The 17,432-nt window shown below is 37.2% G+C and overlaps 1 protein-coding gene across 2 annotated transcripts in view; it reads left to right on the top strand.

Annotated features, from left to right (window-relative positions):
- The window catches only part of SDAD1 (SDA1 domain containing 1), a 33,932-nt gene extending 21,201 nt beyond the window's left edge, over positions 1-12,731 (top strand). For both annotated transcript variants that reach the window (XM_037830005.1, XM_037830006.1), the window contains exons 15-22: positions 20-117; positions 220-296; positions 947-1,076; positions 2,548-2,642; positions 2,794-2,984; positions 3,092-3,176; positions 4,046-4,207; positions 9,350-12,731. In XM_037830005.1, coding sequence (XP_037685933.1) covers positions 20-117; positions 220-296; positions 947-1,076; positions 2,548-2,642; positions 2,794-2,984; positions 3,092-3,176; positions 4,046-4,207; positions 9,350-9,397 — 886 coding nt within the window. In that variant the 3' untranslated portion in view covers positions 9,398-12,731. The remainder of the gene's footprint in view (positions 1-19; positions 118-219; positions 297-946; positions 1,077-2,547; positions 2,643-2,793; positions 2,985-3,091; positions 3,177-4,045; positions 4,208-9,349) is intronic.
- Positions 12,732-17,432: the final 4,701 nt, after the last annotated feature.

Here is a 17,432-nt window from a genome sequence, read left to right as displayed (position 1 = left end):
TTCATTTTTGCTTTTTCAGAATCAATGCTATTAAAGAGATAACAGCTCGATGTCCTCTAGCCATGAATGAAGAACTTCTCCAAGACCTGGCCCAGTATAAAACACACAAAGATAAGAGTAAGTTGCATGTTATTCTCTGTAGACTGCAGAGTGGCCCATTTTTGCCTTAGTATTCTCTTTGCTGTGGAGTTTAATTCTGATTAAGGTATTCTTTTACAGATGTAATGATGTCTGCTAGAACTTTGATTCAGCTCTTCCGAACACTAAATCCTCAGATGTTGCAGAAGAAATTCCGGGTAGGCGAAGCATGCTTGTGCTGCTGATGTAAGGGTTATGGTCTTAGAAGATGAGTGTAATTTCCTACAATTTGAATTTCAGTATTTGTGATGCTTCCATTATTAGTACTGGTGAGGCACAGTTTTATCCGTTAAGTTCTGAGTACAAGTGATTGAATGCCATTGCCCTAGATAGTTGGCACATGCCCTTGGATGATGACTGAGCCTTGTAGACATACCAGGCTCTTTCAACTTGAAAGCTTTTGAAATTGTAAACAGATTGGAATCTCAAAGATCAGTCAGTAGCTTTGCCAGTATTAAACAGAATATTCCCCAGCCAGGTATCACATCTTTCTAGTTGGGAAGGAAGAAGGATACATGTAAGTAACAGACAGAGACAGGGTGATATTGAGACTTTAAAAATCACAGCACTATTCTCAGATCATTGCCAGTTTCTTGATCTGGATCAGAAGAATGAGAAAATAATAGAGTTGTGGCTATGGGGATTTACTTTTACCTGAGATATAACTGGACTGTGTTTGTCACCTAATTTCTTTTTTTTTTTTTTTTTTAAGCTAACTCTCCCTTCTAAATTTACAATTCTAGAGAATTCCTTTTGTGATTAGTGTTTTGCAGTCTAACCTTGTTATAAACCATCTCCTTTTATTTAGGGCAAGCCTACAGAAGCCTCGATTGAAGCAAGAGTGCAAGAATATGGAGAATTAGATGCTAAAGATTACATTCCAGGAGCGGAAGTTCTAGAAATTGAGAAAGAGGAAGAGAATGCTGAAAACTATGAAGGTTTATTTTTATTTCACCATTATTGAGAGCAAAGTCACTCTTACTATCTGTGTTGATCTTTAAATCTTTATGCAGTTTGAAAAAATTAAGCAGATATTTATTGAGCATTGACTACATGCCAAGCACTGTTATAAATTGGAGATAAAATGGTCATGTTTCCTGTTCTTGTGGGTGCTTATATTCTAGTGTAGGAAATGCCTTTTCATGTCCTTGAGTGTTGCCACCCCTTACTAAGGGCATGCTCTTTGACACTTGGAAAAATGATGATTTTGTGTCTGTTTCCTAGAAAAAATGGTGAGAGTTAGTCCTAAGATCAGTCCTCTAAAGCTCTGCCTGGCGAAGAAAGCTTGAGGAACTCCATTCTGGTTTTCAGGGTTTGGTTTTATTGCAGTTGTCGCCGAAGTCCCGTCTTCCTCCTGTTCATTCATTCATTATTTCCAAAAGGCTAATTTAAGCACTAGCCATGTACCAGCCTCAGCCAGTGTGAAAATGAATAATATGGTTCCTGCCTTTGAGGCCTTTCATAAAAAGCTGAGTAATAAAATATTAACAGGGTTTATTTTTGGAGTGGAGGCATGAAAGCAGGAGAGAAGTTGGGTCAGTGAGATGGTAACCTATAAGCTTTGAATGATGATGCAGGAGTTTGGCAAGGAGTGGTAGAATAGTGAAAACTTTCTAGGGAAAGTGTGAATAGAATCCTAAAGGATTTAGAGAACTATCAGAATATGGAACACAAGATGTGACATAGCAAGATATGAAATTAGATACAGAGTTGGGAGCATTATCATGAGTGGTCATATATATGCCAAACTAAAGAGCTGTGATGTTATCTTGGAGATCAAGAAGAGCCACTGAAGGATTGTAACTTACTTTGGTGACTCCTTTAAGAACCCTAATACCTATTTATTGAGACTGTTATAAGGTTCTTTCACATCCAGAATTTCCTATCTCAGTTTGAATAACTGTTTCTAACTAGTTTATCTTATATAACATAATTTATGAATTTGATTAGATGGATTAGTCAGATACTTGTGGCCAAGATAAATGTCCAAGTGCAGTTTTGATGGATGCAGTTATTTGGTGCAAAGAACATAGGCTCTGGAGTCAGATGTGATTTTTGTGATTTCAGTGTAGACTGCAGTTTCTGGCATTGTAGCTTGTGTTAGGTTACTTAACTCTGCAACTCTCTTTCCTCTTCTGTTGAGTTATGAAAGATAGAGAAAACCATTGTAAGATTTTGGCATGTGGTGTATGCTTGATTAGTACATTTAATTAAATATTGCATTTAATTTAAGGATTTCCCATTCCTTACATTAACAAAATTGATATGGCTTAATACTGCTTAATTCTTGATCAGCAGAACATTCTTTTCAAGGCTTATTGCCTTACTTTTCTTTTGCTTGATTTATCTCAACATACTGAGTCCCCAACATAAAGTGGTAGTAATTACAGTGTGTTTTTTTCCATACAGATGGGTGGGAAAGTGCCAGTCTCAGCGAGGAGGAGGATACTGATGGTGAATGGGTGGATGTGCACCACTCCTCTGATGAAGAACAGCAAGAATTAGTAAGTATTAATATTTCCTTGTATAAATGCATCATTCTGTTGTTTAGCAAGCCTTAATTTACACTGGGCCTTGTGGGGGGACTAAAGTTTGAATGGCAAATCTCTTACTTGAGCTAGTAACCATTTATGACTTCTTTTGTGTGCTTTCAAGTCCAAGAAACTGAACAGCATGCCCATGGAAGAGCGGAAAGCCAAAGCTGCAGCCATCAGCACTAGTCGGGTTTTAAGTCAGGAAGACTTCCAGAAAATCCGCATGGCCCAAATGAGGAAAGAACTCAGTGCTGCCCCTGGGAAAGCTGAAAAGAGGAAATATATCGAAATAGACAGTGATGAGGAGCCCAGGTAAAATGGCACATATACCAGGTTTTCAGTCTGCTCACGTGGTAATATAGGTATGAGGGAAAGAAATTCCATAGCCATCTCATATCATTTTTTTCCCCTCACTCAAGGGGCGAATTACTTTCACTTCGGGACATTGAGCGCCTTCATAAAAAGCCAAAGTCTGACAAGGAGACAAGACTAGCAACTGCAATGGTAAGTGAGGCATAATATTCCCTAGATTTTTAAGTGTAAAGCAAATAAAATTAAATATGACTCACAAACTATACAGTTTAAGATGAGTTTTGACAACTGTATGTACCCACACCAAAAGAAGATATAGAGCACAGAAAGGCAGTATTAAATGTTCCTGGCATCAGGGAGGCCTGGTACATTTATCAAAACTAATAGAAAAGCACAAGAATGTTTACAGTCATCAATGAAAAGCCAGAGACAGTTGGAGTCTGCTTCTGGCATGGGCCATGGGTATTCATGTTAGCTTCCTGCCTCCGTTTCCAACCTCATTTTCTGTATTTTTACTTGGTTTAGGCATCATCCCTTACTGGCTCCACTTCACCCTCTGCATCCATTGCACTAAACCCATTTAGATAAGTTTAAAAATCCATGCTCTTACTGAATTGTACTCCTAAAAATGGTTTAAAAAGTAAATTCATGTTATATACATATATATGTTATCAAAATAAAAATTCAAAACAAAATTAAAAAACACGCTGTTTTTCCTCCACACCTTTATATATACTATCCCTATGTCCTGGAATGCTCTTTTTCCTCCTTTCTACCACCATGAACACCTTCATCCTGCAAAACAAGGACACGTCTCCCCCTTTGGGAAGCTCCTCTGACCTCACCAAGCTGTACTATGACATTTTCTTCCACTGTGCCGTTAAAATACATCAGAGTCATTTCTGCCCCAGAATTGAATTGTGGGGAAGCAAGGGCTGCATTCCATCCATCTTCGTGTTCTTGGCATCCAGTTGAATGCCAGGTGCAGAGTAGATACATAGGTTGACTGGATAACTCCTGAGGTATGTTATGAAGAAATACCAATTGTTTTGTGTTGATAGGCTGGAAAGACAGACCGGAAAGAATTTGTGAGGAAGAAAACCAAAATGAATCCATTTGCCAGTTCCACAAATAAAGAGAAGAAAAAACAGAAGAACTTTATGATGATGCGGTATAGCCAGAATGTCCGGTCAAAAAATAAACGTTCCTTCAGAGAAAAGCAGGTGAGTTCAACTGGAAACTTGGTTAACTAGAATAATACTGCCGTTCTAAGACTGCTTTACATTTGACTTTGTACTGTGTGTGTGTGTGTGTCTTGGGATGAATCGGGAGCATTATTGGAGAGTACGGAGATGTAGAAAGTAGTCAAAGTATATAAATCCAAACCTGACTTGGTTGAGATCCAACTGTGTGACCAGAGTCCTTTTTCCTACTCTATAAACAGAGGGAATCAAGCTGGATGATCTCTCAGGTCCCTTCCCATGCTAAAATTCCCTGTGAAGTATAATATCAAAATTAGGTGAATAGCAATTTTTCAAACACCTTATATATTCCTTGGTACTATTGTAGAAACACAAACAAACAATAAGTTTGAGTGGTAATATCTCAGGAACATTTTCAGGAAAGTAGTGTGAAATTATCAGCTCTGTTGTTGGCATGATCCTACCTTTATGTGCCGTTTTGCAAAGTCTCTCTGCTTACAGGTCTTTGGGATTTGATTTCATACTTTTATAGCCTTTGACAGGTAGTGCCAGGCTGCTCAGTGGCTTGATTATTGAGTGATTCATTGTAGGAAAACAAATTTATGTTTTCATATCTTCCTCTACTGGGAGTATACCAGAATGTATCTAAATGTCTTCTTTAGAATCTCCAGGAAAACAGATCAGGGTAAAATAGTCCCACATTCGGAAGCAGAATAAGCTAGCAGAGGACAAATCTGTTGGTCTGAATGTGACAGCCAACCCTCCAGGGCAGTGCCATGCCTAAGGGAACCAAATCAGTATTAATGGAATCAAGGTACCATTTAAAATCTAGCTATCTGTTTATTTAATCTTTCTAGTTCTAAACCGTATTCAACAACATCATGTAAATAACAGAAGTGACATCATTTTTAATAGAAATTGTTGAAATTGGACTGAAAGGAAGGGTACCATTTAAGATTTTAGATACTCTAAATTTTGCCAGGTTCGTCACTGAATTGATTTAAATCCATCAATCTATCCTTTACTGGCCATTAACAAGATTTTAGGATTGAAGAAATAGTAGTTGCTCAGTTGATAGACCTTGCTTCATTACAGATTTATGTGACTGCTACTTTGAGTTAATGTTGTTCCACCACCCTCCACTTTTGTTTTTTGTTGTTGTTTTTGTTTTGTTTTTCTTCTGTTTATTTATTTGAATCTGCAGATTTTGTTGAGATATATTCACATAGCATATCTTCTATCCAACTGTATCCTCTCTTAGTTGTCAGTCATCATCACTGTCAATTTTAGACAATTTTCATTGCTCCCAAGAGAAAAATAACAAATAGACACACCGACACCAAAGAGAAAACCCAGAATACCCCATAACTCTCATCACCCCCTAGTTATTTACCCCTAGTTTTGTGCTGTACTAGTCAGGTATTCCTGTTAAATATAGCCCATAGCTTGCAATAGGTAGTTTTTCACATATGCCACTCTATTATGAACATACTTTTGAAGTAGTTCATGCAAGAACTTATTTATATTTGTAGTGCTAATCAGTGAGATACATGACTTTAAAAAACCCCTTTTAATCATATTCACCTTCAATAAAGCACTATTACTTATGATCTCACTAACAAACTACCATCACCGCTGTCCATCCCTATACATTTAAGTTCAACCTCATTAACAAGTCTGTACATATTAGATAACTGCTCCAACTTCTCTAGCTTCTGTCTACCTCTAGGTCCCCTATATTCTGTGTTTTAAGACTCAAAGTTTACATTTTTTTACATATTTTGGGGTGGTTATATTAGTGAAATCATACAATATCTATCCTTTATGTGTCTGGCTTATTCCACTCAGCATCATGTCCTCTGGGTTCATCCATGTTGTCACATGCTTCAGGACCTCATTCCTTCTTACTGCTACATAATATTTCATCGTATGTATATACCACATTTTGTTTATCCACTCGTCTGTTGATGGATACTTAGTTTGTCTCCATCTTTTGGCAATAGTGAATAATGTTGCTAATAATATCGGTGTGCACATGTCTGTTTCTGTCACTGCTTTCAGATCTTCTGGGTATTACCACATAGTGGAATTGCTGAGTCGTAGGGCAGCTCGATATTCGGTTCTGAAGAATTGCCAAACTGTCTTCCACAGCAGCTGTACCTTTGTATATTCCCACCAGCAGTGAATAACTGTTCCAGTTTCTCCATATCCTCTCCAACATTTGTAGTTTGCTGTTTAACAGTGGCCATTCTTATAGGTGTGAGATGATATCTCATTGTGGTTTTGATTTGCATTTCCCTTATAGTTGATGAAGTTGAACATCTTTTCAAATGCTTTTTAGCCATTTGTATTTCCTCTTCAGGCAGATGTCTATTCATATCTTTTACCTACTTTATAATTCGGTTGTTTGTTGTTGAGTTGTAGGATTTCTTTCTATATACTGTATATCAAACCTATATCAGATGTATTGTATCCAAATATTTTCTCCCATTGAGTTGGCTGCCTCTTCACTTTTTTTGACAAAGTTCTTTGAGGCACAGAAGCACTTGATTTTGAGGAGTTCCAATTTTTCTGTTTTTTTGTTCGTTGCTTATGCTTTGGGTATAAGGTCTAAGAAGCTACCTCCTATTACTAGGTCTTGAAGATGTTTGCCTGTATTTTCCTCTAGGAATTTTATGATACTGACTCTTATATTTACGTTTGTGATCCACTCTGGGTTAATTTAAGGGTGTGAGGTAGAGGTCCTGTTTCATTCTTTTGGATATGCATATCCAGTTCTCCCAGCCCTATTTGTTGAAGAAACTGTTATGCCCCAGTTCAGTGGATTTGGGGGTCTTGTCAAAAATCAATTGACCACAGATCTGGGGGTCTATTTCTGAACACTCAGTTTGATTCCATTGATTAATATGTCTATCTTTACGCCATTACCATGGTGTTTTGACCACTGGGGCTTTATAATAAGCTTTAAAGTCAGAAGGGTAAGTCCTGCCACTTTCTTCTTCTTTTTTAGAATTTTTTTGGCAATTCGAGGCCCCTTTCCCATCCAGATAAATTTGATAGCTAGCTTTTCCAAGTCTGCGAAGTAGGTTGTTAGAATTTTTATTGGTATTGCATTGAATCTGTTGATCAATTTGGGTAGAATTGATATCTTAACGACATTTAGCCTTCCTAACCATGAACACGGAATATCTTTCTACCTTTATTTAGGTCTTCTTTGATTTTTTTTGGCAAAGTTTTGTAGTTTTCTGTGTAGCAGTCCTTTACATCCTTGGTTAAGTTTATTCCTAGGTACTTTATTCTTTTAGTTGCTATTGTTAATAGAATTTTTTTCTTAATTTCATCCTCAGTTAGGCCATTACTAGTGTATAGAAACATTACCGATTTTTCTGCATTAATCTTGTATCCTGCCACTTTGCTGAATTTGTTAGCTCAAGTGGCTTTGGTGTAGGGGAAGATGATAGAGTAGGTGAAATGGAACGGGCTTCTCCTCCATGAGAGTAACTAGAGAGGGGCTGGAGGATACCAAGGACCACGGTTTCAGGGTGTTACTGGCCATAGAGGGTCCCCCACAGTATGTGAAGGGGATGCTGACAAAAATGAACAAGAGACAGCGCCTCGAGGGACAGGGTAAGTTTGTTCTGGTTGGGACCACCCCCTGGGCTGGCAGCAGCAAGACCACAGCCAGGCAAGGGAGTGAGCGGCACCTGCAGTGGCCTGCTTCAGGGTTGGGAGATAGGTGCTGAGCACCACAGCAAAGTCTCTGTGTGGCTAAAATAAGTCTGTTGGTTTCTAAGTTCCCACACGGGAACTCAGAACTAAAACCAAAGACCTCCCTGAACAACTGAAGAAGCCAGGGGAAGAACAGCAAACTAACCCTAAAGCAAGTAGAAGAAAAGAAATAACAAAGATTAAAACAGAAATAAATGAACTGGAGAAGAAAAAAACGATGGAGACCAAATAAAACCAAAAGTTGGCTCGTTGAGATCAACAAGATTACAAACCCTTAGCTAAACTGACAAAGTCAAAAACAGAGAAGATGCAAATAAACAAAATCAGAAATGAGAGGAGGGATGGTGTCATTACCATGGATCCTGAAGAAATTAAAAAAAAAAAAAAATAAGAGAATACTATGAACAACTGTAAGTCAACAAACTAGACAATTTAGAGGAAATAGACAATTTCATAGAAACATATGAACAACCTATACTGACTCAAGAAGAACTAGAAGACCCCAACAAACTAGTCACAAGTAAAGAGACTCAATCAGTCATTAAAAACCTTCCTACAGAGCTGGTGGTGGATACCTGAAACTATCAAACTACAACTCAGAACCCATGAATCTTGAAGATGATTATATAAAAATGTAGCTTATGAGGGGTGACAATGGGACTGGGAAAGCCATAAGGACCACACTCCCCTTTGTCTAGTTTATGGATGGATGAGTAGAAAAATTGGGGAAGGAAACAAACAAACAAAGGCACCCAGTGTTTTTACTTTAATTGCTCTTTTTCACTTTAATTGCTCTTTTTCACTTTAATTATTATTCTTGTTATATTGTGGGTGTGGTAATGAAGGTGTCAGGGATTGATTTTGGTGATGAATGCACAACTATATAATGGTACTGTGAACAATTGAATGTACGATTTGTCTTGTATGACTTCATGGTATGTGAATATATCTCAATAAAATGAATATTTAAAACAAACAAACAAACAAACAAACAAAAAAACCTTCCTACAAAGAAAAGCACAGGGCCAGATGGCCTAACAGGGGAATTCTATCAAACATTCCAAAAAGAACTAACACCATTCCTGTTCAAACTCTTCCAAAAAATTGAAGAAGGAACACTACCTAACATTTTATGAAGCTATCATTATTTTAATTCCACAAGCAGATAAAGATACTACAAGGAAGGAAAACTACAGGCCCATATCCCTAATGAACACAGATTCAAAAATTCTCAACAAAATACCTGCAAATTGAATCCAAAGGCACATTTAAAGAATTATACACTACGACCTGTTATGGAGTATATCACTATTTGTAATTTTCCAGGATGATTTGACTTAATGATTCCATTTTGGTAAATTTCCATGTAACCAAATTAGCATAAGGGGGTGTACCAAAGCTATCATGTTTAAATATTTTTTTCTTATCTTCCAGATGGCATTACGAGATGCACTTTTGAAAAAGAGAAAAAGAATGAAGTAACTACCAAGCAAGTTTTCCATTACTAGGAAAATGCTGTATTTGTTCCGTTACTCTGAAAATTAGTAAATCAAGAATGTTTGTTTACATTAAGAAGTCCAGAAGTACTATATTTTGGAAACCACAGTAAACTTAGAAGCAATTTGATATTTTTATTTTTATTTTATGGTGGGAATGTTTGAAATGTAAACAGTATGGTATTGTAAAATCGTTTCCATTCAGCATCCATGCAAAAAAAAATTGAGTGCCTACTGCATATTACTGTGGACAAAAATGAATGAGCCATAACCTCTTCACTTGAGGTATTCACAGCCTAGCGGGAGGCAGTGCATATGTGTGTGTTTAGAGTACAATGTAAATAGTTCTGTATTAGAGATAGGTACATATTTCTGTGGGGTCACAGAGGCCTTACAAACTAACTCTGTAGGGGATAGGGTTTTATAGTCTCTTAAAACAAAACAAAAATGGACAATGTTACAAGAGTAAGAGATTCTTACTTGTAAATAGGCTTACCTGCTAAAAACAGGTCCCTGCTGTACAGACTTTGGGTGGACGGTATAGCTCTTTTAGACCATCCAAAATATTGTTTTGAATGTCATGTAAGGACTTTTTGGTTAAGACCTCACTTTTTAAAAATCGCCTTAACTATAACTAGTAATCTTGGAATGTCTTTTCTTCATCATTTGCGCTGCCCATTCTTCACAGAGGAAAGAAAAATCAGATTGGCTTCCTCAGTCTCCCTTTACCTGTAATGTTTTCAGCCCTCTATTTGCCTTTTTTCAGTAAAATGGTTTCTTGGGTCGTGTGTGTTGACTGTGTGCCATTCTCCCTTTCGTAGGCATGCTTGGATGGATATTAGGGGATATGAGAGTCATTGTCTGTCTCTCACAAGTTACTGCATTGGGAAATAGTTTGGTGGCTTTTGCCTCAAATTGGTGGGTGAGAAAATTGCTGTTACTTCAAATTAGAGTAAAAGGCCATTTTCTGCACAGGATTAGAAAGCAATTTCTCTACCAGTTTTTTAGAAGTCCTGAAATAGTGGTTTTATCTCTGCCATGTGTTTGTTTATGAAATCACTTTTCTTGTTCCCCCTTCCAATATCTTTTGTCACTTCCTGAGTTTAACTTTAGCTGTGTTTGAATGAAACTTTGTGACTTTTCCCGAGATGCCCCAGATAACTGTTTTCAAGGATTAGTTGTAAAGACCTTGAGATTTAATGGTTAAATTGCACTGGCCTAGTCAGAGGAACTGTCAGAATCAATCTCTATCAACTTGAGTGTTTTAGAGGAAGTGTCCAATGCAGATTTGAGTATTTCAGACCTGAAACTGTGCTCCCCTTTCAATTTGCATTTTTAAAATGGCTGTCTCCTCATGTGTCTAGATCCAGAGAGACTTGAATAAAACTGAAAATGGCATAGCAGCTAGGGTACACAGCTTTTCTGTGCGAGTTGTGATAGAACCTGGAAGTTTCGTCCTTCCCCTACATTGCCCCACACCACTTAGATGCCAAGAGGCCAAAGTCTGTTGTGATGCCAAGAGGCCAAAGTCTATTGTTTTCTGACTTCTTTTCTTACACCATGGCTTCACCTGCTCTTAACTTGTCTGAGGTTTATGTGAAAGAAAGATTTCCCTTTAAAAAGATAAATTCTTACTCTATTTTATTTCTTGAAGTTAATGGTGTCTATTTCTGTCTGATTTCTTTTATTCTTTTTTCAGTCTTGTGAGTATTTTCTGTTTACTATAAACTTGAAGATGAGATCTTCACAAGGTTGGATATTGCCAGCAAAGGCTGAGACCTTGCAGGGTGATCTTTACCTTGAAGAGAATTGTGAGAAATTTATAAGCATTTACCATGTTATCTGCTACAGAATAAGCATTCAGTAAATTTCTCATCAAAGGTTGGATATCTATTAAGCTTTTATTCTGTTTTTTTCTGTAATTTACTTAGAGTGAAACAACAGTTATAGTTCCACCAAATATTTGTTTTACACCTCATCCATTTTGGGGAGGAAATGGGTATGAAATATAAAAATGTATATTGAATGTCCACCATGCGCAGAGCACTCTGCTAGATACAGTGTAAGTTGCAAATATAGGTTTGTGCCATAAGAAACTGTCAATCCAATGAAGCCCATACACTTACAAAATGACCATATTGTACAAGGCAGTTTAAAGAGCTATATAGGGGCACAAGCATAAGGCTGGGGGGCATCCTGAGGAAGGAGCAGTTCAGCTGGTAGGGGGAGTGAGATCTGTTAGCAACCCCAGTGCACATCTATAGCACAGTGGGAAACAGATTTATGGTGAAGATGACAGCAATAGTAAATATGTTTCTGAATCATAAAGTTACTTAAATAGTTTTTAAAAAGTTTTGGTTAATTAAAATATTGGTTATATTTCTTTATATTCCAATTCTTTGAAAATTTGTAATCTATACAGATTATTGCATGGCAACTCTATACTAACCAGAAATATTTATCAGTTGGAATATTCTGCCTTCAAACTATTTTATAGAACACATTTTTAAAACTGTAGATACATAATAGTTTTGCATCCTTTTACAGTGGCATCTTTTGATTGTATGGAAATGAAATTTTTAGTTAATTTTTAGTTAACCATTGCTTACATATTTTTGGAATATACCTAAGGAGATTTTTAAAATATCTTCAATATTTTTTCCTCATCTATAAAATGAAGATAATGATAATACTTTGCCTTCATAGACATCTCTTCTGTTTTGAAGGCAAAAGGGTGGGCACTCACATGGAGGTTTTCCTCTTTTACAGGGTTAAAGTCCTGGGAAATCACCTTTTCTCTCCTAGAACAGAGTCTTGGGTCTGTACTGTGCTTTACAGATGCAAACAAAAGCAAAAAGCACAGCTTATTCTGTAGCACGTATATAGCATAAGCTTATACTTGTATAAGGCATTTCTAATATGGTAGTCGTTTCCTTCTGCAGATTTGACTTTCATCATTGTGGTAATCTGCTTTCAGTATGGAAATGTTTAAGTAAACTATGATTTATCCACATGATGGAATATTATGTAGCCATTAAAATATTTATAATGGGAAGTGCTTATTATAAATGGAAAGAACAAAATACAAAAGTATTTATGTATAATCCAACTACATGTGTAAGAAGATGGCGAATAATAAAAGCCCAAGAAGAAATACCAAAATGTTAAATGAAGTATTGGGATCATGTGTGGGTGTTTTTCTTCTTCTTCTTTCTACTTTACTATCTGGATCTTCTACTGTATATATGTCTCTACTTGTGTCATTTGTAAGAAACAAAATAACTTTATTTGAGGTGCAGAATAAAGGTAACTTAAACTCACTCTTGTGACTTTTTTTTGTAATGAAAACAAGGATTGATTCAAAAACACTCCAGAGAAGGAGTTGTAGTCTTGACTTCTTACCTACTATCTTCTACCAGCTTACTGATTGGGTGCTCGAGTCATTCTTAGTTTGGGACCCTCTTCGACTATAGCCAACAATGTCATATATTTAGCAAAGTAGTAAATTAGTATAATTCTTTGGGAAAGTAATTGTTGTATGTATCAAGAGCCTAAAAACAGTCATAACCTTTGGCTCATACCTACTTCTGAGAGCCCAAAGACAATAGTGCAAAATATGACAAGAGCTGTATTTGGGGCTGTGTTCAGCTGCAGGTTACAGAATGTCTGTGTAAAATTACTCTAACCAATTTGGAGTTGGTCTCACATATGAAGCCTGGAGGTGGGCAGTTACTAGCCTGAGTTCTGATTCTCAGTGGTGGCATCAGTATCTTACACTCTTTTTCTGCTTTGTCATCAGTAGTATGTTGGAACAGACTCTCTTGATTCAAATGTTGGCTCTGACACAGCAGTAGGACCATGGGCAAGTTACTCAACATTTCTGTGCCTTGTTTCCTCATCTGTAAAAATGGAGATAAGTCCAATACTTTACGTTCATTGACATCTCCTCTGTCTTTAAGGCAGAAGAAAGGGGCAAAAATGATATTGCCACATGTATCTCTCTTACTTGGAAAGTAAACTTTCCCAGGATCCTTGCAACAACCTTTAGGTCTCATTAGCCAGAACCAGGTTACATGGCCATCCTACCAACAAAGGAAACAGAATTGTTGACCTGTCAGCCTAGGTGACCCATAGCCATACCAACAGAACTAGGCTCCTATTAGCAAGGAAAAGGGGGGAAATGAATTTTGGGTAGGCATCTAGCACTGTCTACTCCAGCTGTCTGGGGGGAAATATTCATTGCAATATAATTTATAATGACAAAAACAGATGCAAGGAATTTCTAAAATACAGGATTAGTTTTAAGCAATTTAAGATAGTTATTAAGCGGAATATGTAACCATTAATAATTTTGATAAGAAAAATTATTTTAAAAATAAGGTATCAAACACTAGTAATATGAAAATGTTATGCTATCATTTTTAAAAAGCCAAGTATAAAATGGTACATATGTTTCATTGATTTTAAGATGCAGTTTTCAAATCTTTAACATCTGAAATTAGAATGCATCTTAAGATTATTGCAGCCAGATGGCAGTCTTGATATAATTTGGCATTGCCTGCATTTTTATAAACTTGGTCTGAATATCTTCACTTGACATCTTACTAAGATCAAGCAAGGGCCAGCATCAAAATTTGCAAAATGGGAGTCGCTAGCTTGTAAGAAAATTCCAGAAAAAAATATTGGAACATTAAAAAATTTTTAATTTTTATTGACATGTACATAAAAGTGCAAGTGTCATAAGTCTGCTACAGCTTAATGAATTTTTACAAGGTGAATACATCCTTATAACCACCTAGGTCAAGAAACAGACCATTTCCAACACCTCAGAAGCTCCATTCCTTTGTGAATGGAAAACATTTAAGAAGTGCTGCATCAGGCAGAGAGTAATGGTGTGTGGAGAAGTATGAACATCCATGATGCCAAATCAAGAAGTGATTCAGAAGAGTAGCTTTGAATGCAGAGAAGTTTGAGCAATATTTTAACCAATTTATTTCACTTCTTTAAAATGTATGTACAAGAGTAGACAGATGATTTTTTTAAATCTTTGGCAAAAGACAATGCATATACATTTTAAAATTTAAGAGCATAGTTTCACAGTTGAAATGGCATTGTTTTTTTCTTTGAGATACATAAAATAATGGTGCTTATAAGTTAAAATTTTATAACGAAAATGTGTGGAAATGTGTTGGGATGGTGAGAATATAGGTGATCGGGTTTTCTTTTCCTCTAATGTGAAACATTTTGTAATGTTGCTATAAAACATTTATATTAAACATTCTTTAAAAATCTAAAATACCTACAGTTCTATTCTTAGCAACATCTAATTTTGATGTACCTGCTATTCTTAATATCTTAAGTTAATATCAGAACCAGGAGTGTTTTAAAGGATATTTGGCCAAGGGGGGAAGGAAAATTAAGGACAAAATGGGAACTGTGTTTCTGGGAAATGCTGCAAAAGGGGAAGTTTAAAAGATTTAATGGAAACTACACTAAGAATTACTAACACTCTGCTCCAAGTTCTGCCACCCACTGCCCAGTTCCAAAGCCACAACCACATTTTTAGATATTTGTAATGGTGGCACTCCACTCTTGTTAGCCAAATCTGTATTAGTTATCTGTTGCTTCACAACAAATTACCCCAAAACTTAGAGGCTTAATGCAATAAACATTATTTCACAAGTTTTGTGGGAGAAAGTCTGTTTCTCAACACATGGACTTCATAGTCTTCTTGAGTGTCTTCAGGACATGACAGTTGGCTTCCTCCAGAGCAACAATCCAAGACAGCATGGAAGAGGAGACCACAATGTAAAATGTATTCGTTACATGGAGTTTTAGTAAAAAAAAAAAAAAAAAAAAATGTATGGGAGTCACTGCTATACAGCATAGAAGCATACAGAGAAAGGAGAAGAAGTCTCAGAGTTTGGTAATTTCAGATCCCCTTTTAATCTTTATTTTAAATTGTCTTATGTCATACACACACTCTTTAAATAGTGGGGGAATGAATTATATAAAATTATTTAACTAAGTGTAATTGTGAACAATGCCTATTTTGCCATGCTGTAAATTCATTCACTCAATATATTTTATTGAATGGGCTGATTCCACAAAATAGAGGATTGTGGTTAAGAGCCTGAACTGAGCCTTGGCTGGTTCAAGTAAATCCCAGCTAGGCCACTTGTAGCTCCAGCCTTGGGGAAGTTACTCAACCTCACTATGTTTTAGTTTCCTCTTCTGTAAAATGAGGATGATGATGACGGTAGTACCTACTTCATAGTGTCAGTGAGAAATTTAACTATAGCAAGGATTCTTGACATTTAGAGAGGTCCAGACAGCAGTTGGCTATTGTTATTCATTGCATATGCTGCTCTGCTTTATTGCAGGGCTGGGAGGGTGGGGGAGGTGAGAATAATGTTCCTAAAGGTCTTTTCCTTTACAAGGGTTCACTTCCTTACTGCTAATCAAAATCATTACACAAGGAAAAAATTCTCTGCAAATAATGTTATTCTCTCATAGGTCTTTTGAAAATCCTGTATTTTTTAAAGTTCTTTTTGAGATGAAATTCACATAATATAGAATTACCATTTTAAAGTGTACAATTCAGTACACTTTAGTACATTCACGATGTTGGGCAACTACCCCCTATATCAAGTTCCAAAACATTTTCTTCATCCCAAAAGAAAATCCAGTACTCATAAAGAAGTCACTTCCCACACCCCCTTGCCCGCAGCCCGTGGCAACCACCATCTGCTTTACCTATTGTGGATATTTCATATAAGTGGAATCATACAGTGTGACATTTTGTGTCCGTCTCCTTCCACTTAGCACAGTTTTAAAGGTTAATCCATGTTGTAATGTATCTGTATTTGTTTTTAGTTTTTAACTTTACTAGCCATCTTGATGTGACTAAGGATCACTTTATTCCCCCATAAAATGCACTTGCACCTCTTTGAACTCAGCAAATCTGTTTGCTCTCTTGATGGTTCTCTCAATTCACCTTTGACTTAAGAAGGCAACTGCTGTTAGCCAAGTTTTGCAAATGAGTAAATTAAGACCTGAGTCTTGCCTTAGATTTTATGGAAAGACTGGGAAGAAATCAGAACAGAAGCTTGGAACTTCAGCTCAGTGACGTACTGGTCATAAATATGGGAAAAATCAGAGGTGGCATGTTCTATTTAACGGGGAAAAAAAAATCCCCGAAAAAATGAAATTTCCAAGTTTTTTCTCCATATTTTACAAAAGGACGACCATGACAACAAAGCCCCAACCTTACTAAATCAGGTGAATTTCCTAAAACTTACAAGTTTTCTGTTTCCCAGATACTGGGAAAGCAAATAGGAAGTGAGGAAACCTCAGGTTAGTGCTTACGAAGATGAGTTTTAGATTCAGACAGACTGGCTTGAAGCAAGCGAGATGCTCAGCTTTGTGACCTCCGTAAATCACTTAACTTCCCCAGGCCTCACTTTCCTCATCAGTGTAATGGGGATGAATTAATAGAACCTATCTTTGGGGCTGCTTTGATGGCAAAAGGAGATAGCCTCAGCAAAAATACTCGACACGTAAGTGTTAGCTAATTTCTTTTACTGAAACAAGTTGAAGTCTTTGGCCAGAACAAGGTCTCCTGCCCATTATAAAATCTAGGCAAACCTTTGAAGAATTAATAAATGAACGAATGACATGGAGAGAGAAGGATCCAGTTGGATTTTCTCCTGGTCTCTCTCCACCACAGGACTTTCCCGATAAATTTCGCTACTAAAAATAATTTCCGTAATCCCTCCCACCCCACCCCCCGCCCCACCAGGCCTCAGTTTACCCTCACTCGGCCCACGTGGGTATGATGTGAGGGGAACGAACGGCTGGAGACGTTCGCGCGGGACAGAGAAACGGGACTCGACCGGCAGGGATGGGGTTGAGTCTCGCCTCTCGGGGTCGGGGAGTGGCCCCGGCAAGGCGGGCCGCCCGCGGGCTCCACCTCCAGCTTTCCCCTCACCCCCCGGCTCCTCCTCCGCTTCCCCAGGCGC

The sequence above is a fragment of the Choloepus didactylus genome, chromosome 3 (assembly GCF_015220235.1).
Source record: "Choloepus didactylus isolate mChoDid1 chromosome 3, mChoDid1.pri, whole genome shotgun sequence".
NCBI classification, from domain to species: Eukaryota; Metazoa; Chordata; class Mammalia; order Pilosa; family Megalonychidae; genus Choloepus; species Choloepus didactylus.
This window is presented reverse-complemented; position numbering and strand designations above follow the sequence as displayed.